This window comes from Pungitius pungitius, chromosome 19 (genome assembly GCF_949316345.1).
Source record: "Pungitius pungitius chromosome 19, fPunPun2.1, whole genome shotgun sequence".
Classification (NCBI taxonomy): Eukaryota; Metazoa; Chordata; class Actinopteri; order Perciformes; family Gasterosteidae; genus Pungitius; species Pungitius pungitius.
Window position 1 is genome coordinate 14,575,086 of NC_084918.1, and position 27,783 is coordinate 14,602,868.

General features: G+C 42.8%; 1 protein-coding gene across 1 annotated transcript in view; it reads right to left on the bottom strand.

Moving 5' to 3' along the window:
- Positions 1 to 27,783, bottom strand: part of kcnh2b (potassium voltage-gated channel, subfamily H (eag-related), member 2b) — an 86,644-nt gene that overhangs the window by 57,673 nt on the left and 1,188 nt on the right. The window contains exon 2 of the mRNA XM_037455940.2: positions 19,959 to 20,189. Coding sequence (XP_037311837.2) covers positions 19,959 to 20,189 — 231 coding nt within the window. The remainder of the gene's footprint in view (positions 1 to 19,958; positions 20,190 to 27,783) is intronic.

Below are 27,783 nucleotides of genomic sequence, written 5' to 3' on the forward strand. Positions count from 1 at the left end.
CTGAGGGGGAGGCTGGCCTGTGCCATGTGTAAAGCTCCCCAGCTTTGTTCACATTTACACACACACACACACACACACAAACACAGACAGTGATGACTAACAGGACTGGCTGTGTCTCCCAGCCTGGGGAGCAAGGGAACTTTCATTTGGATGGAGTTCTGGCTGTAATTGGTGAGATGATACAGTACATCACAGCCAGGTCTGATGAAAGTTAGTTGACAGCAAGGACATAGCTTATGTGAACGTACAGTACACACACACAAACACACACACACAAATACAGCCTCGTGATATTTCTCACTAAATGCAAATAAAGTATAACATTCTACAAAAGGCATTATTTAAATAAACCCTACATTATTGGATGGTTTTTGGCTCCTTGAAGCAGTGAATAAAAATGAAAAAATTACTCTGACATATTATTACACTTAGTGGGGAAATTATAAGAAAAACACAGGATAAAAATAATACGATAAAAATAAGAGAAGCCGCTTTGTAAATTCAATTTCTACATATTATTTTGAATTTAATCAGCAATATATTGAATATTGATAAGCTTTAAGAATAAAATAACACGAAACGTAAAAAAAGAAAGTATTTTTTTTAATATTCTGGTTATAGTTGTTGAAGGACTTTAAAGATATTGTCAACACTCAAACACAATCAGCCCCGTGTAAAGACCAACATCGGGGGGGGGTCTTGCACAAAAGTAGAATAAAGAAATCCAGGCTAGGTGATGAAGTGCAGCTCGACCTGCTCGTCGCACGGCTTTCTTAAGTAGACTACGCCGTGTTTTCGGCTGAACGTAAACTCTCATTCATCAAAACATTTAAGTGTATCACCAGACAGCATTGTTGTCAATTTTGGACTAATAGACACATTAACCCCTGTATTAATCGGACAGACAAGAGTTCTCCCTCACTCATTTCTGCAGCACTATAAGTGAGTGATATGAAGAACATCATAAACTAGACCGCCTCAAACATCCAATCTGCATCCAGCGTTTGTTGTGGTATGGACATTCCAGAAGGTTGCCATACATGTGACTGTAAGCGACATTTCATCACATTCTAGGGGAAGTGATCTTGCTGATGTAGAAGTAAAGAGGCATTCAAAAGTGTTGATAATTGGAAGATCAAATTCAAGTCCAATCTACTGCCACAGCTGCAGGAAGGGCAGAATGTGGAGAGAAGAGAGGCCACAGGGAGGAACAAACAGAATGAGAAGGGAAAGGACAGAGGGAGAGAGGGAAGGTGAGAAGATGGAGTTAGACAGGGTAGAGCTATTTCAAGCTTTGAAGAGCTTCGGAGAGCAGGACTGACCTTTCGTTAAGGTTTTTTAGGTGCAGGGAGAACTTCTTCCCCATCGCCAAACTCTCTTCCCCACCGCCATTTGATTAGATCAGAGGTTCTATTCAGAAGAAATAAGGCCTCTTCTGATAGGTGAACTTTTGATATACACTATATCTGGTCTAGGACATTTTATGGAGAATTATACCGAAAACCATGAATAAATCCCTATTAGTAACACAAACTCCTTCTGATGTGCTTGTCTGGAGCAGCAAGGTGTCTTCAATTGGTAAAATCAGGGTAAAATATTATACTATAAATATCTTTAAACATACATTTCAGAAAAACAATGAGAGAAAAAATTATGCAAATTTGGAGTTCATTTGCACTGAAAAAGTAGTTTAATTGTAATAAGTGAATTTAGTTATCAGCTTTGCTCTGCTGTACATGCATCGTTTTACAAAGTAACTGTAGTCATGCAGCTGCATTTGAAAAGGTAAGGTGTTGTGGGATGACTCCGTTGCTCACAAAGTGTCATGACATAACTGCCAGTTACATAACCAAGCTATTGCAAACATGCTGATGGCATTGCGTGGGATGATGAATAAAATAATCAAGCAGGTAGACTTGCAATGTCTTTATAGAAGTTATACTATAGCTCAGGCAGAGAAGAAGTAGGTATAGTCATGGACAACCGAGATGTTTATAGAAAGTATTTTCACAATTGTCTACAGTGGTGGGTCATTACTTACTTATGTATTTCTTTGAGTTACATGCCTAGTCATTTTTCTAGTGTATCTAGTGTTGGTGGCACGTCACAAAAAGACAATAATGAATAATTCTTCGAAAAACAATAGGGCTACGCCCGACTTTCAGTCGGCTCAGGCCCTAATAAAGCTTCCTCCAAGCAGCCCTCTTGTCATGCCGTTACTTCTTCACAGGAGGAACGTTTAATCACATGGATAGGAGTCAGATGTGATAATGACCTTGATCGGCCTCTGCTGGGATCCATCAACACCTGGCAAAAGTGAGACTAGTACTGTGTTAACAGAAGGATACAGATTCTGATGCTGCACTATACATTATAAAACACACACAGTACCTCACAGCATGTTTATGTATTTAGGATTGTTGGAGCTTAATCCTTTTCTAAATACTAATACGTGGAACCACGTGAACCAAAACGTGACCACATTTGAGTGGTTTCCATAGCTTCTACCAAATTCAGCCAACCAGGAATTATAAAGTACCACTACCAGCTCTTTCGCTGCATAAGGATATGTATCGCTTACTAGCCCATTGTTGGTATAAAATCTTTTCCGTTCTTTAACATTTCAGGTCCTGACCTTTGTATAGTCAGCCCCAAAAATACATCAGTATTGTGTGGAATGACGGGTCATCATCATTAATCTACTGGACAGCGGGAGATGTTGATGCCAGCAGGACACTATTCATGGAATGGGCCTTGATAACAAAAGAAGAGGCCATTAGGAGGTGTATGGCTTGACGTTTACATGGAGCTTGGGCCCATAGCAATTAAACAAGTTATTACAGTGTCAATGGTTTCACTACATGCTATCAAACCTGCGCTGTCCCGAAAACTGCGCAGGATTTTAGAACGTGCAACATTTTACAAACGGCGCCCCACACTGAGAGCAACAGTAACACAAAGGTGCAGCTGCTTTCACATTACATCTCAATAAGGCGTCGGAAGTCAACATCTGAAATGTCATAGTGCAGACTACATTTTAGCAGAATATTAGAGTTTTCATATTACGCTTCAAAAGTCATAAAAGTGGTTGACTCCTATTTTCAAGCAGAAACTTGACCCTTTTGTCTATGCCCGATGAGTCAGGGTACTTTTAAGTCCATCTTGTTGCGCAGCCTGCCACTCAGCTGCTGAGTGACAGGCTCAGAAGGGGGTGCATGTGCCATGTGGGCCAGCGTTAGCCAAGTCAGCGATGTCGGTGTCATCGTCCCTCGTCTCCACGAGCGAGCTAGAACCGTTATCGTGGTGCTGGATTGACGACAGCCTTGATTGGCTTCGGTCAGTGGGTGGCCAAACGTGTCCCCATGTCAACTGTGACATCTGCTCCCTTCAATCTCTCTGCCCATCTCTTTATCTCTTTGCTCCCTTTGTTCCGTCCTCGCCTTTTCACATCCCTCCGTCTCGTCTTCTACCACCTACTCCCACATCTCACATCTTCTGATGCCCATGCTTAATTCATGCAGAACTTGGCTTAGGTACTGGTAGCCCTCATTAGGTCACGTCACTGATTCAGCTTGGGTGGGCCTCAAGGTTGAACAGGGCACATGTATATCTCAGACCTCACTGTCCCGCTTAAATCGTGCTCACTACTCCTGCCTTTTCTCTACCTGTTGCTAAAAGGATTTATTTGTTGATGAGCAAAAGATGAAGCGAAAGGATCTTCAGTGAAAATAATGCCAATGCCCTAACTTGGTTAAAACCATGTTCTCTAAACAGCAGTGAAGCCTTGACCTGGTTTGACGGATTTCTGTATCTTATCAAATTTAATAATTCAGATCTTCGCATTCCTGCTGCCACTCAGCAAAGGGCAAATACATCAGTAGTGCTGCAATTACTTCAATCCCACCTCTCTTTCACAACATGCAATCCGTATTTAGCCTGCATAGCTTTAGAAAACGTGTATTTTCTCTCTGAAAGCAATCCTATGTGGAGCTGCTGGTAATGAGACACATCTCATTATGTGAAACGTTGCAAATGTCACGCTAGTCAACATGACAGCCGTGTCGTCTTTCAGCGCAATTTAAACGACTTCAAGACAACTGGAAACGACAGTGGCACCTCAGAGATCACAAGCGCCAGAGAGCAAATTGGACAGTTGTTCTCCTGAGTCTATATTGAATGCTCTGTAAAGTTTTTAATGTGGTGGAGGGGGGACATACATCAAACATTTTAGTCCACACATCTCCTTCTGCAGACGTAACTACACGAGAACACAAGACACACATTTTACACACATCTCAATATAATATGATGACTTTCCTTTAATTATTTGACCACATCCTTACATCTGCTAAAAGTGCGAGAATGGGTTGTTAACTGGCTATTGAAAAAAAACTAAAAAACTGAGCTGCTGCCGCCTAAATTATTCATCGACTGTAAAATATTAAGGAGCTGTGTATCAGGGTGGAGACGAGAGGAAGGACAGACCTGTAACTTAAACCAACGAAACCCTGGGCTAATTAAGAACAGACAGAGAGAGAGACCGAGAGGAAAGAGGCAGAGGGAGAAACAGAAGGCCAGAATATGAGGAGGAAGGAAGGGAGAAGAAGTTGACACAGGCTGGGATCAAAATAAGGGTGCAGAGTAGAAAAGGCAGCAGCAGTAAGAAAGGAAGCAAAATTGGGTAAAAAGATGATGCACTGAAAAAGTGATGGTACCCCGAGCTAGTTAAGGAGGAATACTGTACAGAAGAAAGGTGCTAGACAGGAACTGTGTATGGCACATAAATGTACAATATTGTGAGTATGTTTTCTTGCATGCTTCTCTACCTGTGTGATGAAGACCCAATGCACACAGCAGAATGTGCTGAATATATTTTAAAAGTAACTTACAATATAATTAGTGTTGCTCCTCTGTAACGACCTGAAGTGTATGTACTAGTTCATTTGAATTTTCGGAAGATTAATAGTTTAATATTAGATTCATGCTAAAGGTACAGGAGCTTCATTTATGTAACATATATTGAAAAGCATTTGTTAGATTGACACTCCTTGTTTGTCTTGATTAATTGATGTCATGATTACAGCAGGTGCAACACAGAAGAGCTGCATTAGGAAGGAGAGCATCGAATTTTCTACCGTGTGACAGAATTCATTTTTATGTACAGCGGGTAAAAAGTATTTAACACGTGACTGTTTTTCTCAGTAAATATATTTCCAAAGGATCTATTGACATTACATTTTTACAACCCAATACATCCAACAGAAACCAAATAAAAGTTCAGCAATGGAGTCTTGTGTGATGAGCGTGCACACAGGCCATGGTGGTGGAGTCCATTACTTACTGTTCTCTTTGAGACAACAGTACCTGCTGATTGCAGGTCTTTTTGAAGCTCTTGGCTCTTGGACAACTCTTCTGATAAGGTCTTGAGACAGCTCTTTGCTTTTACCCATGATGGGATGTGTCTTGTGTGACACCTTCTTCTTCTTCATCTTCCTTTTTGTTGTTGTTTTACGGCGGTTGGCATCCATCTTATAGGTTCATTACCGCCACCTTCTGCTCCGGAATGTGGATCAGACAAAACCCTACCCTTCTTTACCCCACAATAAAACAAAACAAACAAAACCATAAAATGAAATAAAAAAATACAAATAAGAAACCCCTGTACCCCATCCCTACATTTCACTCATATCCTATAAAAAAAACCCTGTGCTCTTCAAGAATGCCAACAGTACCCTCACCTCAGAGAACAATCATGAATCCCTACCTCCCTCAAACTATTGCTCATAACTTCTCTTTGTGTCTCATACTCCCTTCACCTCAACACTACGTGCTCTACTGACTCCTCTCCTCCACACCAGTCACACAACCCTGTCTGGTGTTTCCCTATCATTTTTAGTGTTTTATTTAGTGCACAATGAGAATCAGAACAGTTTGTTCTCTCCTATTCCCACCTCCGACCCTATTAACGTTGATGCTCTTTTCAATGTGATTGTAATGTCTCCCTTTCCCTTCTCTATCCCACCTATCTTGCCACATTTTATTGACATTTCCCCAGTTAATACTCTTGACCTCTGCCTTGCTGATACTAACCTTCATCTCTAAGTCCCCTTTCTTTAAAGCCCTTTGTGCCAGCTCATCCGCCCTCTCATTCCCGCTCACCCCAACATGTGCTGGAACCCACAGGAATTGGACCTGACCTCCCTGACTGGTTATTCTTGTGGCTGACTGAAGGACTTCGAACAGTAGGTCCTGTCGACTGGACGACTGAAAGGACCTTATACGCTACCACTGAAGATGCGTCTAAGCAAATCAATACCTTTTCCAGTCTTGCCTTTTCCACCCATCGTAGAGCAACCAGCACTGCCACCATCTCCACTGTGTAGACCCCAAGATGATCAGATGTTCTCCTGTTAATTCCTATTCCTTTATCTGGTACTGCCACCCCAAACCCTGTCACTCCTGTTTCAGGTTTCTTAGCACCATCCCTATATACTTCCCTTACATGGCACTCAAACGCAGCTACCAAATCAACCTTATTTTTTCCCTTTCTTTTGACATCTAATAAATGCCAGTCTATATCCGGCCACGCAAGTGTCCACAGGGGGGCCACCATCGGCTAAACCACAGAGGGGCTTAAACTCAAACCAAACACTTTCAGTTCCCTAGCAATGTCATTGCCCACCCAACCAAAGTACCCTTTCTGCCCCCCCCCCACTCTCCCAGACCACCTGCAGCACTCCTTTTGCTGGATGAGAATCATCGTGCCGCTGTAAGTTTGCCCAGTAGTTTGCCATTAATTGCTTTCTTCGTAAATCCAGCGGCATTTCTCCCATTTCTACCTGCAATGCAGGTATTGGAGATGTCTTCAAAGCTCCACTACATACTCTTAATGATTGTGCCTGAACCACATCTAACATCTACAGATTAGAGACTTGGCTGCTGTCTCGTATGCTATACTGCCGTAACCCAACACTGATCTAATCAAAGCCACATACATAGTTTTTAATGACAAACAACTGGCTCCCCATTCCCTCCCAGTCACACATCTCATCACATTAATTACTTTTTTACATTTTTCCTCGACTCTCCTGATCTGCCCATGTCAACCGTGCATCAAAAAGAACACCCAGAAATTTAGATCTGCCCTTACCCTTACTAAATCTTTCCCATACATTGTTAGCTTCATGCTATCCTTGATTATTTTGCTTGTGAAAAAGACTGTGTTTTCTCCACTGAGAACCTAAACCCCCACTCTACCACCTCATCAATTGCTTCTTGTACCTTTCTGACTGCATGCTCCATGTTCCTTCCCCTCTTCCATAATGCCCCATCATCAGCAAACAGAGATCTACCGATATCTACTGGTACCTTTGTGAACACGTCATTCATCATAATGATGAAGAGTAGTGGGCTAATCACACTTCCTTGAGGTGTACCATTATCCACTATGTATTGGTTTGACAAGTCTGACCCAATTCGCACTTGAATTTTCCTTTCAAACAAAAAATCTTTTATCCAGTTCTATATTCTCCCACCAATTCCCATTTGGTGCATCTTAATTAGCAGACCGTCCTTCCACATTCTGTCATAAGCTTTTTCTATGTCAAAAAACACTGCAATGACTGCCTCTTTATTTGCCTGGGCCTTTCTTATCACTGGGTCCATGGTGTTCCTTCCCTTTCCTAAAACCACTCTGAAAACCAGCCAGCACTCCTTTCTTTTCAAGCGTATATGATAGTCTTTCTTTTATCATCCTTTCCATTATCTTACACATAATAGATGTTAGAGCTATTGTAGCTGGTGGGTTTAGATGGATCTTTGCCAGGTTTTCTTATCGGAATCACTACTGCCTTCTTCCAAGTGCTCGGTGACTTTATAAAGACACAGCAGCTTCAAGAGTGCCCCTTTTCCCACGTGCCTTAGCATGACGTAGCATACCTGATCGTTCCCTAGAGACGAGGGTCTTGATCCATTCATCGCTCTCACCATTTCTGCCAAAGTAAAAGGATCATCTATATCCTCCTGAGTGTCCTCCCTCCTCTCTAGCGCATCTGGGTGCTGACTCATTTTTCTTTCCCTCCTCCTCCTTTCTTCTTCAGAGATTTTATTTGAGCCATGAATCTTCACAAATGCTTTCACCATTATCTCTGTTTTTCCCTATTAGAGATCGCTGTTTACTTACCAGAAATCAAAACAGGGTAGTCCCACTCCCTTCTATCTCCTGCCATCCTCTTTATCATTCCCCATACATCTCCCACAGGAGTAGTTCTTCCCATTTTATTGCAAAAACTCCTCCAACTGTCTCTCTTAGCTTGTCTTACTGTTCTTCTCACTATGGCTTGTGCTTTCTTATATTGTATCAAAAGCCGCATGTTATGGGAGCGTCTGACTTGCAATGAGACTGCCTTACTCTCACATCTAATGCCAACCCAATCACTCGTCGGACCTACTTACATACACTGCTACGATCTGCAGAGTCAATTACCTTTTAAATTGACTAGGCTCAAGATAACTCTATGCATACATGTGTCTGTGTGTACAGGTGTGTGTGTGTGTGGGGGGGGGGGGGGGTTAAATCTAAAAGCATAAGGTTCATTACTCAATTTCCTTACAAAAAAACTGGTCAAACACTGGCAAAACACACACGCAGATCTATTTATACTAGGTGCATGCTGAAATCTGATTGGCTGCAGGGTGTACATTGAATCCTGATAATCGGCATGTGTGCCATTGTTAGTCTCTTTTCTACAAATCCGATTGGCCTAGATTCCTAGATGTCATTCCTTCTTGATCTTATTAAAATCCTAGTGCAGTGAACAACTAAAGTTCAAAGTGTCTAGATATTTTAAATGTAAAAGTTCAATACACTTGAGTTCCATGGAAGATTACACATTGTACGTAGTACAGAAAGAGTGTAACTGCATGTTACACAGCAGGTACACTCTTTGGTTTATGTTATAAAGTTATAGTTCCCATCCATTTCTATGAACAGCAGGAAAGCATTATACATATGGCTTGATGAGTAGACTATTTTTCACAAACAAATTTTCATATGATTTAACCTGCAATTTATGCAAATTAGGTCCATCCAACGCAAGGCTGCAGGCTAAAGAAAATCAAATCAAATTTTGAAACTATGATATGAAGCGCTGCTTGAAAATATGAACCACGATGCCATGCTGCAAACCGTCTACCCGAAACATATTTGCTGGATTTGCGCCATTGATCTCATGTCTTCAAGAGCTATATGCAGTTAAAACGTCTTCACCGTCATGAATAGATAGCTCTATAGTGCGTCATGTCCACTCCACAGGTTACTTTCAATCGGCAGCTCCACTTAAGCATGACTACTCTCTAGGGTGTGTTACATGGTCTCTGGTGTAGGTAAGGAAATTATTCTACATATAAATGTATTTAATCACATCTTTAAACAGAAATAGGTCACCAACCATTAGGTTTACCTTTATGTTATTTAGATTAAACAACAGGGAAACATCTCTAAGCTTTTCAAATGGGCAAATAGACAGCCTCTGTGATGAGGCAGGATACAGACTTTGTACTTCTGCTCGATAATCTGATCAATGCAAGCAGACAAAGCATTGTGAAAAATCCAATCAAGCATCCAGTATCAGTAACTATGTTAAACAAGCCTACAGTACAAAAACAGAACAGAATTAGTTCAGTCAATGACTCCGAACAGGACCAGGCCCCACCAGAGGCCACTGGTTAATACAGTCCTGTCAAACCCTTCTGACTGGGGCCTTATCTCGCCATCCACAAGGCAATCTCATTTCCTCTGGCCGAGATACATCCGATAACACCATAACCATGGCTCGAACGAGACATAAAAAATATGATTACTGCCACACAATACCGCGTTATCAGTACAGAAACCGGGCTAATTTAATTATCTTGTGACTTGTCACATCAGGTCGTGATTCCATTGACACAACCTCTGCAGAGGAAATTATATTGTGAAAGGTGGTTTAGAAACACATTTCACTTGCTTCCACAGGAGTCAACGTTTTGTACTTAGTAGGGAGAGGAGTGAGAGCAGTTATGGAAAATCAAATTGCAACAACAGAATTTTATTTTTACATCATGAACATCCTTATTTAAGTATTATTATCATGGATAATTAACTTTATTACATGAGTCTCAGTAAATATAATTTAATTTTGGCTTAACCTGTGAACTAGTGCACTTAGGACAACATTCAGATTGTTATTATTCATAGAAGTTCTACTGAAATGTTGATGGATGTCTGTTGAGTTGCTTGCATTCTTGCAGCTAACGTTGCATTCGGAGGAAAAGAGTGGACGATAGAGATGAGCCATCTTTAGCCGTCTTCGGCATATTTATTTTACTAACTGCTCCTGACACATCCGTCTCATGGTCAGACAGCCTTCATTGCCTTCTTATAGAAAAACGGCAAAACATTTGGGACGAACAAAACAGTAATGCAAACGCGTCCTCTTTAGCGTGCACTTTAGTGCCCCCTTGTGGCTTATGCACAATTCAGAACAGTACTGCATTACATTATTATTACAACTGAGGACATAATGAACATATTTTAACAATGGCAAATGCAAAGCATAATTGACTATGAATTAATGTAAGCAATGAGCATAATCTTCAAATTTAAAAGGCAGATAGAAATAATAAATAATGTAGATACTGGATTGTAAATAAACAAAGGGAAAGGAAGAAAGAGCTCCAGAGGCGATGCAGAGGACAGAAAGAGAAAGCGATTCTGTGGCTCAGTTTAGTCCATTGCGGTATCCATTATCACCAATTAAATGGGGGGCCTGCAGGCTTGCACGCACACAATGCATTGGAGAAATCATTCCCAGCAAAATAATTAACTGATTGGAAACAGTAAGATGTTCACCTCATGAGAGTCAGATCAAATGAGAGAGAAGGGTCAGAAGAAGAAACGCTGTGAGAGAGGACAGGGAAAGAGTGAAAAGTGAAGTAGAGGCAGGAGAGATGGTAATTATAATCCAAGAGTCAGCTATTTTTTTGGTAAAATAGCTGACTCTTGTCAGAAATCCACTGAATGTTGAATTAAATGGAACAGTGTTGTTTGCTCTTTATTCAGAGGAAGTTTGACTGAGAGATACAACAGATCTCTGTATTCTGTGTGTTATTCTTTTGCTTTTGCCATCTTTGGTTATGTTGTGAACGATGTTGCACCCTCTTGCTTTGATTGATGGTAGATGAAATGTGCAGTTTGATAGTGATTTGTTGCAAGAAACATGCAAGGATGTTTTTCATACATGCTTGAGTTGTGTTTTGGAGCATGTACAAACAGCTTCAATATTATTGTACCCTAGGCTCTGATTTCTCCAGAGATTTGTAGCATTATTATATTATATAATGATTTTTTCCTGATGGTACTTTTTAGAACTATTAGGTGTGATCCGCTTCCTGGCCGACTGCGGCCTTTTTAGGGACCAAAGGGTTAATATTGGATACATGTCATTTTGTATACTTCGGCCTGCAACTGACATTAATAGCACTTAAAATAAAAACAGGATACAAAAGAGGAAATGGAAGCGTGTGTGTGTGTGTGTGTGTACATGAAAGTAGCTCCAGGACCGAAAGGCCTAATTGACTGACTGAGGGGCAGGCTGTGCGTGTCTGGAACACTTCAAAGGAAAGTGTTGACTAAGTAAGTGATATTACTATTGGCTTTACCCTGCTGCAGAGCAACGCGCACGCACGCACGCACGCACGCACGCACGCACGCACACACGCACACACGCACACACGCACACACACACACACACACACACACACACACAGTATTTAAGTTCAACAGCTATGAGGGAGTTAAGTGGCGATGCTACTTGTATTTAGAAGGTGGCTGACTGCGGTGCATGTTTGTCACAGCCGGTCCTTTTGACATGTTAGCGAAAAAGAAAAATAGAGGGGAGAAGAGGCATAAATAAGACTCCGCCTACATCTCACTTCCTGCTGCATAATAAGAATTTCATATCCATTATGTTTGCTTCCACTTTTCTCTATAATGATTAATATGCTAGTCTTCTCTAATCTACACTTTTTATATTGTAACCTATTGGTTGCTAGGGAGCTCAATTAATAGCTGCTGAGGTTGATCTGCAGGTGATTTAGAGGAACTGTCTCCGAGGTGACCATTATCTCGGTCACGCAGACTGGTGAGGTTGTCACAGTGACAGAATTGCAGTAGTTAGTTAGCTAGAGTGGTCTACAGTTTCTGCATGCCTTTTATGACTTTTTGTCAGTTGGCCCTGATACCTGCTTGGATGGCTTCTCTTCCATAAACCTTTATCCACTGACCTCAACAATTTCAGAGTCTGGATCTTCTGACTAAGCTGGGTAAGGAAGTCCCTTTAGTTAGCATGTCTTTACTGGATATTATGAATCTTTCTTTTTTAACAGGACATGTATAACAGTCCTTCAAGGTAGCTGTAATAGAAACCTACTCTAGCTTCAGAGGAGTTGGCTAACTACAGACATATCTCTAATCTTTCCTTTCTCTCCAAGATCCTTGAGAAATCCGCAGCAAATCCATTTTCTACATAACAATGGATTCAAGAAATTCCAGTCAGGATTTTGAGTGCATCATAGCACGGAAACAGTACTGACGAAAATTACTAATGATCTTCTACTTGCATCGGACCAAGGACTCGTCTCTTATCTAGTCTTGCTGGAGCTCAGTGCCACATTTGACACCATCAATTATCGTATCACTGCTGCAGCGACTAGAGCATTTGATTGGTATTAAAAGAACTGCTCTTATCTGATTGAAATTAATCGGATCAATCCCTGTTTGTGCTTGTAAACAGTGAATACTCAAAGACCACCAATGTTGGTCACGGAGTGCCACATGGTTCTGTGCTTGGACCAGTTTTATTTACCCTGTATATGCTTCCTTTGGCCAACGTTATCAAAAAACACTGCATAATCTTCCATTGTTATTGTTACTCCAAATCGAGGCAGCCGCCTCTTGAACTGGATGGCGTAGCCCCTGTCGATTGTACGCAGGACCCATTGAGATACATTGGGGAGGGCTCGATATTCTCCCAGAAACTCTCTCAGGGGTACCACCCTCTCGAGGCTGGTCTCTGGAAGTCTTGGGTCTGCAGACACAGCGCCCTATAATAGCGCACTGGCAGGGAAGCGCTGGTTGAGTAGATCCGGAACCCTCTTGGAAGGAGCGAACAGACCTCGGGCTCGGGCTCGCGCTCGCTAGGGCCGGCCGTGCCCCGAAACAGCCCCGGGGACGTGGCGTCGGCTGAGGAGGAACCTGTCGAGCGCCACAGCCTGCCGCCTCTCAACGTGGAAGCTGTCCACGAACGCATTAATAGCGCCCCCGAAGAGGGATGATGGGGAGAGAGGGGCGTCGAGGACGAAGGACTTGTCCTTCTCCCTTAGGCTGGATTGACTGAGCCACAGGTGCCTCTCCGTGGCTACCAGGGCTCCCATGGAGCGGCCAACTGAATTGGCTGTCTCCTTGGTGGCACATAAGGCCAAGTCAGCCGTGTGCCGCAGCTCACAAACTACCTCCGGCGTCAACTCCTTCCCCTCAGCAACGTCCGAATGCAGCTCCGCCTGAGGCAGGAAGCCGCCTGCCCTGCCGCCAAATAAGCTTTGCCCACCAGCGAAGAGGTAGTCCTCAGGGGCTTGGTGGGCAATACCGGTGTTCTAAACGGCACGGCCGCGGGGATAAGTGGCCCGCCAGGACCTCCTCCGCGACCGGCATGCTCGCTTTTAAAAGGACATAATTCTTATATTCTAGAATTTGTTACAATGTTTGTCTCAATTGTTTACATTGATGGCAAATAACACATCAACTTTGTTGTCACAGAATTTTTGTTTTTGCTGTTTTGACTTGATAATGGATCCATGATGGAAAGCGAGAAGTAGGTCCATGCACTTGATTCTGCAGTCCCTTTCATGCTCCCAGCAGTCTCAATAAAGAAGAAATATTGAGTTCCCTGGCTGCTCTTCTTTCTAAAATTAAGCCCTGAGGGCAAATACCCTCCCTGGCCTCTGTGAAATGTGATCCATGAGATGTAGCTGCACCTTGATGTTTGTGGGGAATAATGCACAAGGCCATGGCCTCAGTTTTAATGTGAGTCCACTGTGCTGGGCCCACAGAACTAGAGCCAAGCAGTCTACGGTTTCCCCTTGCATTAAGGGTTATCACTGGATCTCAGGTCAGCCAGCATGCTGTTCAGCACTAGGGTTCCACATTGTGTTAGTGGGGGTTACGTTGCTGATATGGAGTCATATTCAAGCCCAACGTTGTGTCTCTGTATTTAGGACAAGAGGCTTTGTATGCAGGAAATTCTTTCAGGATATCAATAGGAATCACTACAGTGACAACCGTCATGTCACTGATGATCACTGTGGGCATGACCCTGTTGAGGCAAATTGAGTCTTTGAAATGATCATGAGAGATTAAAAAGCACTGCAATTGTTAGTCACAGCTCTGTTTCTTTTTACTATCCATAGCCAGCCTCTACTCGACTCTGCTGGTTGTTTTAACACTAACAGTTAATCTCAATTTTACCATCCAGCTTCAATTGTCCAGCTCAGTGGGTTATTTAGCACGGTTTACTCATAAATAAAGAAAACACAAGCATGAACTGAAATGCACACGTGACTGCGGTAAGGACACACAACCAAGGCATGGACAGGGACATTTCATCCAAAACAATTCATTGTGTGAAGTTTTGAGTTTGTCTTTCCTCAACACACTGATCGGGGGTTTCCCCAACAAACTACTCAAGTAGCCAAAATTACCTGGCCCAGATCCGGCTTGAGCTCAGCACGCCGGAAAAAACACATTGTTTGGCGACCCGTCTGAGACTTGAGATGAATGACGTCCCAGAACCAGGCCAAATACGCTGGCCCAAATGCAGCATACGACACTGCAGTCACCGGGCTGTGATCTTAAAAAAAAAAAAAAAACTGGGGCCACCTGTTTCAGTGCTGATTCCAAATGAACCCGGTTGCCATGTCTCAACCAGAATAGGCCCATTTATATAACGCCAGATTCGGTACAGGTTCGGCAGCCGTCAATGGGCCAGAACCGGTTTCAGTGCGGGTTGCCGATAAACCTGGCTGCCACGTCTCAACCTGAATGTTTCTATGAAGCCCGATTGGGCCCAGATTCTGGGCCCAGATTCTGCATCCATCGACGGGAGCATGTGTTTCAGGGCTGGTTGACGATAAGTATGCAAGGAGAACACCAGGATTATAAAAAAAAATCTATCTTAAAAGACCGTTTACTGTTAATTACTGCAGAGCCTGAACAACAACTGATAAATGGTAAAGCTGATGATACAGAACCCGGTTCAACTAAAACAGCATGTTGATGTATCTTTTCAGAACTTCAGAAGGAACAGAGGGGTTGCATGTCCGCTCAGCATAAACTTTGAATTCACCAAAACTGGCTATTCAAAGGCTCCTTTGTACGAGCCCTTCTTTTTCTGAAGAAGCATTTTTATTCTCCTCCTATAAGATTGATCGGGCGGGACCAAGAGAATGAGGGAATAAGTGACAGCACCAAGCTAATGTTTCAGACCATTTCCTTGAGCTGTGCCACTGGGGAAGGACTGTCTGTGGCCCTCAACTATAATTGGGAAATAAACTAATACACCAGACCCGTAGTACTAATGGACATGTAGTGTATGCAGCAACACACAACGTTAGCGTTGTTCAGAAGACAGACAGAGAAAGGAGGTGCAGTTAATTGCATTAGTCTCCAGTATGAAGATCAAATGCCAGCAAAAGATCAGAGTGATGCAGACAAATTTAACTTTAACAATTTTACGCTTGGGAGTAAAAGCCGTGGGAGGACAGGTAGGTTAGTCACATACGGGCTGTGGTGTTTGGCACTTTCTACTCAGCCTCTGCGGTTGACAAATGCGTCTTTAAGGATGCAGCCTCTGTCCTGTGCCAGTTCGTCTTGTCCCATGTGAGAACCAGAGCGTATTCATGCCCTTTGCAAAGTGTATTTTTTGTACTTCAGGCTCGATTTCTGTTGGCTCTTTTTTTCAGCATAGCGTCAGGGCCGTTGTCCGGTCGTGTCAATTTGTCCTATCTTCATACAAATATTTGTATGCAAATACAAACCAATATTTAGGCAGGCCTGTAATGAGTCTATAGGATGAGCGGATAATGGTTTTAAGCTTTTTAAATAGGAGCTGTGGAACAAATGCTGATTATATTTTTAATTATAATCATTGTTTTTTTTAAGTGCATTCACCATGACGTGGTCAGAGTGTCCCAGCGCAGCACGAGGGACGGCGTGATAAGCCCTGCTTACTGTAGTGTAGCAGCGTTCTCCTCTCCTCTGGTCGGACATTTAATAAACTGTTTGAACTTAGGAAACCTCAGCCACGAACTTCCTTTGTTAATGTCCCCGAGGACAATAACCAAAGAGTCCGGGTTGGTCCGGTCCACGCGCCGTATCTGGTCGGCGAGTGTCCGCTGTGCCTCCTGCACGTTGCCCGGCGGCGGCATGTAAACACCGACCAGGATAAATGAAGCGAACTCACGGTTTGATGATCCAAGCGGACCAGCGGACAGAGAGATAAGCATACACAGCTTCTAGGCAGAAACACCCAGAGACATATGACAAAGGTAAAGAGAGGGGAATCCTTGTCCTCTGAATCAGGACTCTGCTTCACATCAGCCAGGAGGTTGTCAGACACAGAGCCTAAAATAAATGAATAAAATAAACAGTGACGTAGGCATGCAAAGTTAGACTTTGGGGATGGGAACTTGTTTAGGCACACACAACAGAGTTAGGGATCCATTTCCTCAGCCAGTGACCAGTGACACACCTATATCTAGTTTCATATCTCTTCTTTAACACACAGAAAGAAACTTCTCTCTTCATATTCTCAAAGTACACACCTTACACCACACACTGGCGGTTAATTTATTCTACTCCACATGGCCTCTTTTGTCTAATATGATCTCTGCAGCAAACTGTTGACTGACAGGCTTTGAGGACTTGTGTCGCGCAAGCAAATTAAGTAATAAAGCTTATAAAGATTGGACCCGGGCTACCTCTGAAACAGCTCTGAGCGTCCATCACTCTTCATAAGGACCATGTTAGGTGCGTCCAGCTTGCACTGCAGTAGCACCAATAAGTCTCGGGTTTTATTGAACAGTTGCTATAGCAAAGCCTAAAACAGTGTCCTAGAGACAGGCCCCTGTTTTACTATCCTGCCAACCAGCCATAGCACAGAATCCTAGTCGATGAAGGGGTCAAATCCAAGAACTTCTGAAATTATTCCTTTATTATTTCAGTCCATAATAACAATATTAGCCATTTTGGTCTTAAAGACATCACAAATAAGGTACCACAGTTGTGGACTTGATTTGACGGAGACCATCCATGTTTTAAAACTGTTAAAAAATCCATGGTAACATGGATTTATGTAACGTTTAACATTAAGATTAAGATTAATCATGACTTTATTCAACAAGGAAGCTGAAGAACCAGGCTGGCTCCAACACATATGATAGACTGAGATGTGGCTTAGTTGTGAATGAGCTTTGAATTGGCACAAAGACAAAAAAAAGTTAATTCAACAGTTTTCCGTTTGTGAGAAGGTCAGCACTGTTTGCGAATTCAAAAAGAGGCAGTGGTAATTCGGATGCCGATGTGTGAGGGCGTAGCACAGAGCCAGACAAGAGGGATTTAAGGCTCTGGGCTAATGGACTAAACCCGTTCAGACTGTGAGATTACCATTCGTAGAAAGCAAATTCATAGAGTTTGCAGACACTCACACACACACACACACACACACGAGTAGAATGGGAGTGAAGTGTAATTTGCTCATTACATATGCTCAGTGAAGACTTAGTCATTGGGATGTCAGTGAATTGGTTGGTGGACTGACATTTTGAATCCTTGAGTTCCTCAACACCACAGTGACCATCCTGGATCAGGCCATTGTCATGGTGGCAATTTTTTTTCCAACGAATATACAGAAGATTGTTCGTATGTGCTCAAAAAAATATTTCAGTCTCTTGTTTTTTAAACATTTAGTTCAAAAACCTAATGCAACTTGTTGTTGAGTGGGCAACAGTGGACAGCATTAGTTGTGAGTGTGTGCTGTGTGCTCTTAGCTGGGGGGTTGGGATCCTCCATTGCAGTCATCTGCGTCAAGTGTCAACCTCTCCAGAGAGTGCCTAAGTGCTTTGCCTAGCTACCGCTGCTAGGCAATCAAGAGTCGTACTGGACCAACTACTCCTCTGGGCTCACTGCATTAATCACAGCACAACGCAGTTAGAACACTCAAATATTCTGACAGGCACCTGATGGTTCTCAACATCCACAGCACACTGAAGACAGTGTTTTCATGGTTCAGCGACGCTCATGAACAATCAGACTCGGACAATTGGAGTCGGACAATTTGAAGAAAAAAAAAAAAAGCTTGTGTTCGACACTAGATAAATGGGTACAGATGAAGCCTGCATGAGCACAACATGTGTGTGTGTGTCTGTGTGGGTGTAAGGTGTTCATGCATGTACCTGCATTCCCTGTATGCGTGAACCGTGGCTTTACATTTACACCATTAAAAACACGCCTGGATTATCACAGGGAAGGTTCTTATTCTTTTTTCTTTCTTGTTTGCTTTTGCAAAGGGAGGAAAGAGGAAGAGGGGACAAGCAGGGGCGCCATAGTGTCGCCTCCCTGGGTGCATTATGGATGAGGCGCGTCTGCGGAGTTCAATTCACAGCTCTCTGGTGGCGGCCCACTCGGGGTCACCTAAGACCATCTCTGTGTCTTTGTGTGAGCATGTGTGTCACTCTAAATGAAGGAGAGAAGTCACCGGGGTCCCACCTGACCCCACACACACACACATAGAAAAATGCCCTTCTTTCATCTAGTCACTATCTTTAATGGAGTATAAATCAATAAGGATATAAAAACAACTCTAAATCATATTCCTTTGTCACTAGTTACTTGCTGTAGACTAAACGAGAAACACTGTGACAGAAAGGACAGGGGTCCAGTGGAGGTGTACATCTGATCAGAAGAGTGTCTCTTGGTTACTTTAACAACACGAGGGCCTCTCTAGGAACTGCATGGCAACGTGACAAACACATCACCCCATTCACAGAGGAGAGACTCCTGGTGCGCAGTGTTTATATACCCCCATGCATTGTCATGAGCTCCGTTGCATAGACCCAGGTGAAAACTTTCTTACAGTGCACATGCCAACAGCCGCTTCACTGCTTCCAACACAACACAGCTGCAGGCTTGACATGTTGTCACTTCCAAAGCCTACGTATTGTTAGTAAAGTGGACCCACGTTAACATCCAGAATGACAGAAATGGCAACACCTTTGTTATTCTATGTACGGGGTTGCAGCTTTTTACAAGCTGCTTTTGTTTGTGTGTGTGTGTGTGTGTGTGTGTGCGTCTGTGTTTGGGTCCACATCCTCAGTATAAACATTGCAAAGGGAACTGTGCAGAGGGGAGGGTTGAAATGGTAAAGCCCTCCTTGGAGGTATCACTTCCCTTTGTGTTGCTCCCTCTCTCTTTTAATTGCTTTCTCCTACCACCAACACGACCTTCAGATTACATGGGAAATACACTTTCTAACATGAACAGTACGATACCTAAAACTTTCACACTCAAATGAAAACACACGCAAGCAATTATGTTTCCCTCCAATAAATACAAACTGACACAAACTAATAATAAATCTTCTCCTGATATCTTTGTTATTCTCAAATGTCGCAGCAAACACTTCTTTTCCTCCAAAATGTAACCGAACTGACATTTCTGTGACAACCTCCCTGTCACCTCCAACTGAACCAAAACCAAAAGAACCATGTTAATTTCCTGTACGACTCAACAGGCCAAAGAAAAAGAGGTCTCACATCCTCTCTCTTCCACACAAACCTTTCACAGGCCTGCAAGAGTTTGTTCCTACCATCTTTGCGGTAAAGGTTGATCTCCACTTTCCTCTCCTCCGATCCCAGCAGGGCCTGAGCCATCTGGGCGATGGCCAGCCGCTTGGTGTCAGGTCCGTACAGGAAGTTACACGTGCACGGCTTCTGCATGACCTCGGCACGCGAGTAACCGCACATGTGGCAGAAGCCGTCATTGCAGAAGATGATGGCGCAGTTCTCCACTCTAGCATTGGCGATGACAAACTTGCGACCTGTTGAAGCAACAAGCAAAAGGCAGTTTGTGTCAGACACCAAAGTGTATTTGACCAAATTCAACTTAACTCTCGACTGATAAAACAATCAGGATCAGGAAACGTTTATTGCCATTAAATGTTACTGTTATTGTCTTGGCGGTTGGTGCATGACGGAAGACAGTACAATAATGACAACATAGTCCCGCAAAACGACTGCTGCCTCGCTCCTTGTGGTTGCTCCATCAGCTGGTTGCTCCATCAGCTGGTTGGGGGCGGGCACGTAAAGTTAACAAACCATAGGATTGGTATCCTTTTCCATAAACCAATTGCATCGTTACTGTCAAACTTTAAAAACGGTTCTTGTCTCCGCTGCAGTCAGTTGTCAATTCATTGTCCATTCGACCCGCCTTCACCCAAACACCTCCATCAAAAATAATAAACGGTCATCATAGACTTAAGAGCAACTGTCTTCACCATCCCTACCATTGTCTGGACTCCAGGGGGGGGGGTTGAAATGAGTTATCCGACCTCAGCATCCTTACCCCTGGATTATCGAGTATCGAGTCCAATCTCTGAAGGATCATTTGTGCAATTCATATTCATGCATATTTAATAAATCATTGTTAAATACTAGGGCTGGGCACATTAACACGTTATAATTCCGTTAACCCAGCAATCCATTAACACTGACAATGATTTTACCATGCATTAACAGCACTTTTTTAAGCATTTGGTGGGACTGCTGTGCACATTAACCGAGAGAGTGGAGAAAGGTACTGCACTGTTAAATGGACATTTTCATTTGAAATCTTAGACAGCGTAGAAAATGAAAGCAAAACTATTGCTACATACATTACAATAATTAAGAGATACAATACAAGAATGGAAAAGGGATTATTTCAGTTTTCTTTTTGGTTTTAGGAATGTAGACGGCATAAAAAGGTAGATGTGAGAGGAAACCAGGGCCGGCCATTTATAGATTCTCAGACTTTGGACAGACTTTGATAGTGGCTGAGCATCACAGACTGGCCGTTACCAGCAGTTAGTTCATGATCATGATTTGACAACAGGCCTGTGCACACACATTTTGAGGGGCCTTGAAATTTAAAATACTAATATTAAAATAGGATATTTTGACTGCTTTTCTTTTTTCTTGGCATTCTGCTGCAAATTTTGTGAAGGAGATAAATGTTGTGCATAATAAGAGTGACTAACATAATCTCTATGAAGCTGATAACACACACACACACACACACACACACACAGAGGCAGAGAGACATTGGGAGGGAAGAATGACAGGAGATCAATTGAGAGGGGCAAAGTATGGGGGAAGGTTTAGAGAAGAGGGGAGGCGATAAAGACAAAGCGATCCATCCAGGGATCCAAGGCAAGGGAAGGATCCGACCGTATTTCTCAGTAATTATCCTGCATCAAGCAAATGGATTGTAAGGAACTCTTTGTCTCCCAAGGCTTTGTGAAAGCCTTGAAAGTCGGGCGAAGCCCTATTGTGTTTCGAAGAATTCTTCTTATTAGGGTCTGAGCCAACTGAAAGTCGGGGAAAGCCCTATTGTATTTGCATGGATTCTTCTTATTATTTATTCGCCACTTTTGGGGACTTTATTAAGAGTTCAAAAACTCTTGAATTTTTGCATGCGCTTCGGAAGTGTGAAAAATTTAGATATTCTTGGGGTCCCGCAAGTAGGGCATATATAAAAGTGCTCTCTAGCGGAATTTTTTTTCCCACTTTCATCGATTGACCTGGATCCTTTGCACACAGGTGCTCTTTGATGTGCTCCACAAAAAGTCAATCATGGCATTTTGAAATTTGTGAAAAACACGTTTTTGCGAACTCCTCCCAGACGCTTAGTCCGATTCTTACGAAATCTTGGGCAAAATGATCATTGGCTCAATGCCATGAAAGACTGTTGATATCTTATTTTTCATTAAAGTTATGGACCAATGAAGTTTGTAAGGGGTGTGGCCTGAAAAGGAAAGACCGATCAATTCTTTCCCACGGTGTCAAGTGTGTACTTTGATTTTTTTTTTGCTCATTGCAACCCTTCTCTGCAAGGAGGGCTAACAATGCATGGTGCTATTCATTAAGCAACTGGGTAAAGAGCTTGTCATGCCACATATGAAAAGGCTCATGGAGGGCAATCTTGCCTTGACTGAATGGAGGTGATCCAACTCATTTTAGTGAGCTTTTAATCATTGACTTACAACAAGTCCTCTGTCGTAGAGGTTGGCTCCATGCTTAGGAATCTGTAGACCTGGGTTTGATTCCTGGTTTAGGCTGATTAAATACCAGCTTTTGCTCAGGAGGAAAATACCATTTTATATATACATACACACACACACACACACACACACAAATATATACAAGATCTTAGACACAAGACACGTTCGCGCCGACTGAATAATTCACAAAGGGCAGACCGTGGCGGCTCTCCAGTCTGCCGTTCAGCATGCTTGCATGCATCGGGTTTGCATGTCCCTGTGTGTGTATGCATTGGGAATCTCCCTGAGTACACTGCGTAGATGGATAAAGGAGGGAAGCATGTATTAGAAGCAAAAGTCAACAAACCGACTCTGCTATAACATAAGGATGAAACAGGGAGACCTATTGAGAGAGAAAAATAAAAAATGAAACCAGACAAAGGGAGCACAATCATTTGACTGTTTTTTACGGCGATAGACTGATGAGATTTCCTCTTTTTGTCTCAATTACCATGGAAACTGAAAACTCAGCAGGCTGACGCTCCTGAAAAGGTCTCCATGCAGTACCTTGTTAACGTGCTGGAGCTTTTTCCTTTCTAAGCAGCCGGCCAGTGTCCGTGTGTATTCCTGCTTTTTCTTCACCCGTCACAAACCAATAGCCGCTTTCAGATGGTGGTTTGTTGGTGTTCAATATGTACAGTCTGAGGATCAATTCCAGAGTTTGTATTGACCCAATGAGCTCCAGCTAATATCAATAAAAAATCTTCCACCTCGCGGTTGTTGATTCTAGGGATTTATGCATCTTTAACACTCAAATGTGTTATTATTTTATCTTACATTTCCTTTTATAAAGGATTTATTATTTTGTTTTTGTATTATTTTCTTGCTAATAAAAGGGGAACTTGAGAAATGAGGCACCCCACATTGTTAGATGGGTTGAATAATTTTGACCACAAGCTTTTTTTCCCCCCAGACCTTTCAAGAACAAGACCACTGTCAGTTGCCATTCTTGTCTGTCCTTCAACTCCCTCATTCAGTTCTAGTCTTTAACACATTCAGATCCTATCAATAATCTTATTAGTGATTCAAATCTGCATATCATCCATATCTTCAGCCATCAACTATTGGCTAGACACTGGTATCAGTAACCATGACAACCCACCCTGCTCAACCTGATTACATAACATCACAATGGGGTCTGATCGCTTAAAAGTTTCCACAATCCTAACCTCATAGTGCATCATGCGATCAATGCATCGGTCTCTCCTGGATTAACCATACGCTTTTTAATGGGAAGTTGACAATGTTTCACATAGGTTAGCGGCCTGCTGACCACAGATCAGTGACTTGGATCATGGATTACGCTGCTTGGTGGAATTTGCCATCTGATCGTATATGTGGGATTATCAAAAAAGTCTTGATTGTTGTTGAGGGTAATTGCTGTTTTAACAACGTGGCGATGGTATTTTCATGGTTCTGGTATTCTACTGAGCAAGGAAAGGGCCCCCTCAGCAGGTGCATCTCCTCTGTTTTGTGCTGCTCCCAACAGATGTGGTTGCAAGCTCCTGAAATAGCAATAAGACCTAGTGTAGTGTTTTAGTTCAACTCACATTTGATATGTATCAAGTTTGTATCATAACATCAGTAAACGTGATTGTATTATCCTTTTACGTCTTATTATTCATTTTCTAACGTGGCACTGCAGCTGTATTTCTTTTCTGGCTCAATTGGTCCAAGCGTTGCAAAGAAAAGATAACTAGCAACATCAAAGTTCATTGAGTCATAATGATTTCATAAGGATATCTCCAGCTCAGTAGTAGTATTATATTAGCAACCATTAGACATTGGAATAAAACCAAAGGCAAAGTATATATCATACTATTATATTATTGCTGGTAGACCTCATCACATTTTCCTTCACGGAAGACAAAGGAAAAACACAGAACATGGAGGGAGCCTGCATGTTTGATCCAGGACTGATAACGACCCCCCCTGGGATCCAGAACAAACCTGCCCATAAAAAGAGAATGTACGACAAGCACACAGAGCTCCCGTTGGATGGGAACCTCATCAAATGACCCAAAACCCCAGTTTCATAAAACAAATGAAGAAAATATTGCTTAACCTCCCGTTGAATGTTTTCGTGAGGATCTGCTTGGACTAATTCCCATGGAGGGGCACACTGACAATGACGTAAAACAACGCTGGAGTTCAACACTATTCCAGTGGACTAAATCAAATCTACATTTGACCTTATTATTAACCAATATACATTGCAAAATGAGCCACGTGCCAGAGATAGTGTTTATCACTGAAGCAATGTTGCTGTAAAGTCATCTAGCCAACAGCTGTCAGCTCACAGCTGGGACGCCACAGCTGTCCGAGTCCCTTTGGTTAGCCAGTCCATCGAACTCTACTCCATCTCTCTCGCAGTGCCAGAGCAATGCTAAGGGGGCGATGCTGGCGCATGGAGGAAAGGGGGTGTGCTGGGAGCCGCAAGGTCGGTGGCTCCAATACTGGCTGCCCCCAATACTCAACCCCCAATTGCTCCCCGGGCAAAACGTAAAAACATGGATTAAAATGTTGTGCAAGTAAGTACATTAACAGCATTCATTGTAGGGAGAAGTGCAAAGCACCTGAAGGCATGGGGACTTGTGTCAGACCACATAAAACCATATAATGGGAGATACAATTGATATAAAAGTGGATCTAGTCACTGAGACGATACCCTTGGTTTATGACTACAGTTATGAAGCCTCAAGTTCAGAAATTTGGTCACCATCAACTTCTTGGTTTTTCCAAGAAGTTGACACCAGAGAGTATAGGTACAACTAAAGTTTGATGAAGACAAAGTGTGAGGAAAATAGAATTTGAATTTTCAGGAGGTAAAAACATACCCGCAGACAACTTCCAGACCGGACCCAGTAAAGACCCATCAATCACAAGGTAGACCCACTAGTCACATTAAACAATTAAATGTTCTGCATTTACAAATCGTGCAAGAGATGAGATAGTGTGGATGGTACCATGGGTTACCATGTTTGTATTCCTAATACCTGGTATCCCTACTGTGCACTTTAAACTTTTTTTTTAAAGTGGTGTGTAAAGTGTCTAAAAACAAATAAAGACAAATCCCAAACAAGTGCAACCAGAAGTCAGCCTGACTCGAAGCTTGTATTCCCTCATTCCATAGAGCTTGAGATCAGTCATGCGAAGGGGCACTTCTTACACAGCGGTCCAGTAACCCAACAGTCGTTAGGGGTGATTAATCCCATAATCACCCCAATCCTTAATGGGCTGTTACGCTCTGAAGTGTCTCAGCCTACAGTGTGTACAGCGTCTGTCTGCCTTAACGAGGTTATGCAGATTTATGCAAATTACGCCTAATCCCTGGAACGCCAAGGTCACAAAGTCGGGTTGACCAGACTTTTTATTGTGTACAGCCGCCGCTGCTCTGAACGTTGCATCAAACCAGAATATTTCTACTTAATGTTTATTTTTATAGTGAATAGTGCATGAAAATCATCAACAGAGCGTACGTATATCCCACGAGCTCTGCCCTCTCAGCCTCCCGTCAACAGAAGCCATTCATTCTCAAATGAGATGCAAAGGCAGTTATGGCCGCACGGCAAGGACCCGCTGGGCGACGAAGAGATGAAGAGGAGGAGAGATCGAGGAAGAGTGAGAGAAAACCCGTTGCGAAATAAGACGAGAGGAGTTGTTTACAAGCTCTGAGAGTTTTACAAGTGTCTGTGTGCGCGCTCTTGTGTTGTTTTGAGTGCCCGCTTGGTAACGTATAGGTGTATGTGTGTGTGAACGTGAAACGGAGAAGAAGGTGGGAAAGGAGACGGGAAGAGAGAGTGAGATTTCACACCGATAAATTGCAATCATGAGGCACTGACTCACTCGTGACCTCAGCAGCCTTGCAGCACTGTTGCTGCGTTCACACCCTCTGAGGGAACCAGATGGAGCAGAGAAATGAAGCTCGGCCCCCGGAGGAGACCCTTCATACTGTATTATCTCTACCCTGGCTCCTTATAGCAACATATTACAAGCAACACCTTTGCATTATTATAGTACAAGAGTCCAATCAGACAAATCCAACCTGCAAGCCTGCAGATGGAACCCTCAAGGCGACTTGAAATCAGACTACCGTAATTTTCGGACAATAAGCCTCTTAACCTACTTTGTTCCCACGCCTTTAAACATAACGCTGCAGCTATTTTTTACGGGCCTTCCTTTACGTAGGAATCCATGTGATTGAGCATTTAAGTTACGGGCAAACAATCTGGCTGTTGGAGAAGCTAACAAAAGGTTAAATGTTATTTGACAAGTTTTTAAAGAATGACCTCAATTTCTTATGAGATGCGCCTAGTTTTTACATTACATGTCATTTAGCAGACGCTTTTATCCAAAGCGACTTACATTGCATTTTAACCCATGAACTTTTTGCCTCAAAAGGATAACACTGCCGTCAGGAAAGTGAGGAAGAAAGAAGCTTGTGGATTCTCACATACACGAGCTGATTGAAAAGTGGGTCTATAAAATATTTAGTAGCTTGGACGTTTTATTGGTTTTTGAAGCATACAACTTCAATTAAGAGGATTAATAAGATAGGAGGATAATAGTTGAATGTCTGAAAATGCATGTGAATGTTAGAAGACGTCTGAGGTTTCCAATAGGTTCTAATCTACCCCATGCTAGTAACGGGTTGGACCCCCTTTTGCCTTCAGAACTGCCTCAATTCTTCGTGGCATAGATTCAACAAGGTGCTGGAAGCATTCCTCAGGGAGTTTGGTCCATATTGACATGATGGCATCACACAGTTGCCGCAGATTTGTCGGCTGCACATCCATGATGCGAATCTCCCGTTCCACCACATCCCAAAGATGCTCTATTGGATTGAGATCTGGTGATTGTGGAGGCCATTTGAGTACAGCGAACTCATTGTCATGTTCAAGAAACCAGTCTGAGATGATTCCAGCTTTATGACATGGCGCATTATCCTGCTGAAAGTAGCCATCAGAAGTTGGGTACATTGTGGTCATTAAGGGATGGACATGGTCAGCAACAATACTCAGGTAGGCTGTGGCGTTGCAACGATGCTCAATTGGTACCAAGGGGCCCAAAGAGTGCCAAGAAAATATTCCCCACACCATGACACCACCACCACCAGCCTGAACCGTTGATACAAGGCAGGATGGATCCATGCTTTCATGTTGTAGACGCCAAATTCTGACCCTACCATCCGAATGTCGCAGCAGAAATCGAGACTCATCAGACCAGGCAACGTTTTTCCAATCTTCTATTGTCCAATTTCGATGAGCTTGTGCAAATTGTAGCCTCAGTTTCCTGTTCTTAGCTGAAAGGAGTGGCACCCGGTGTGGTCTTCTGC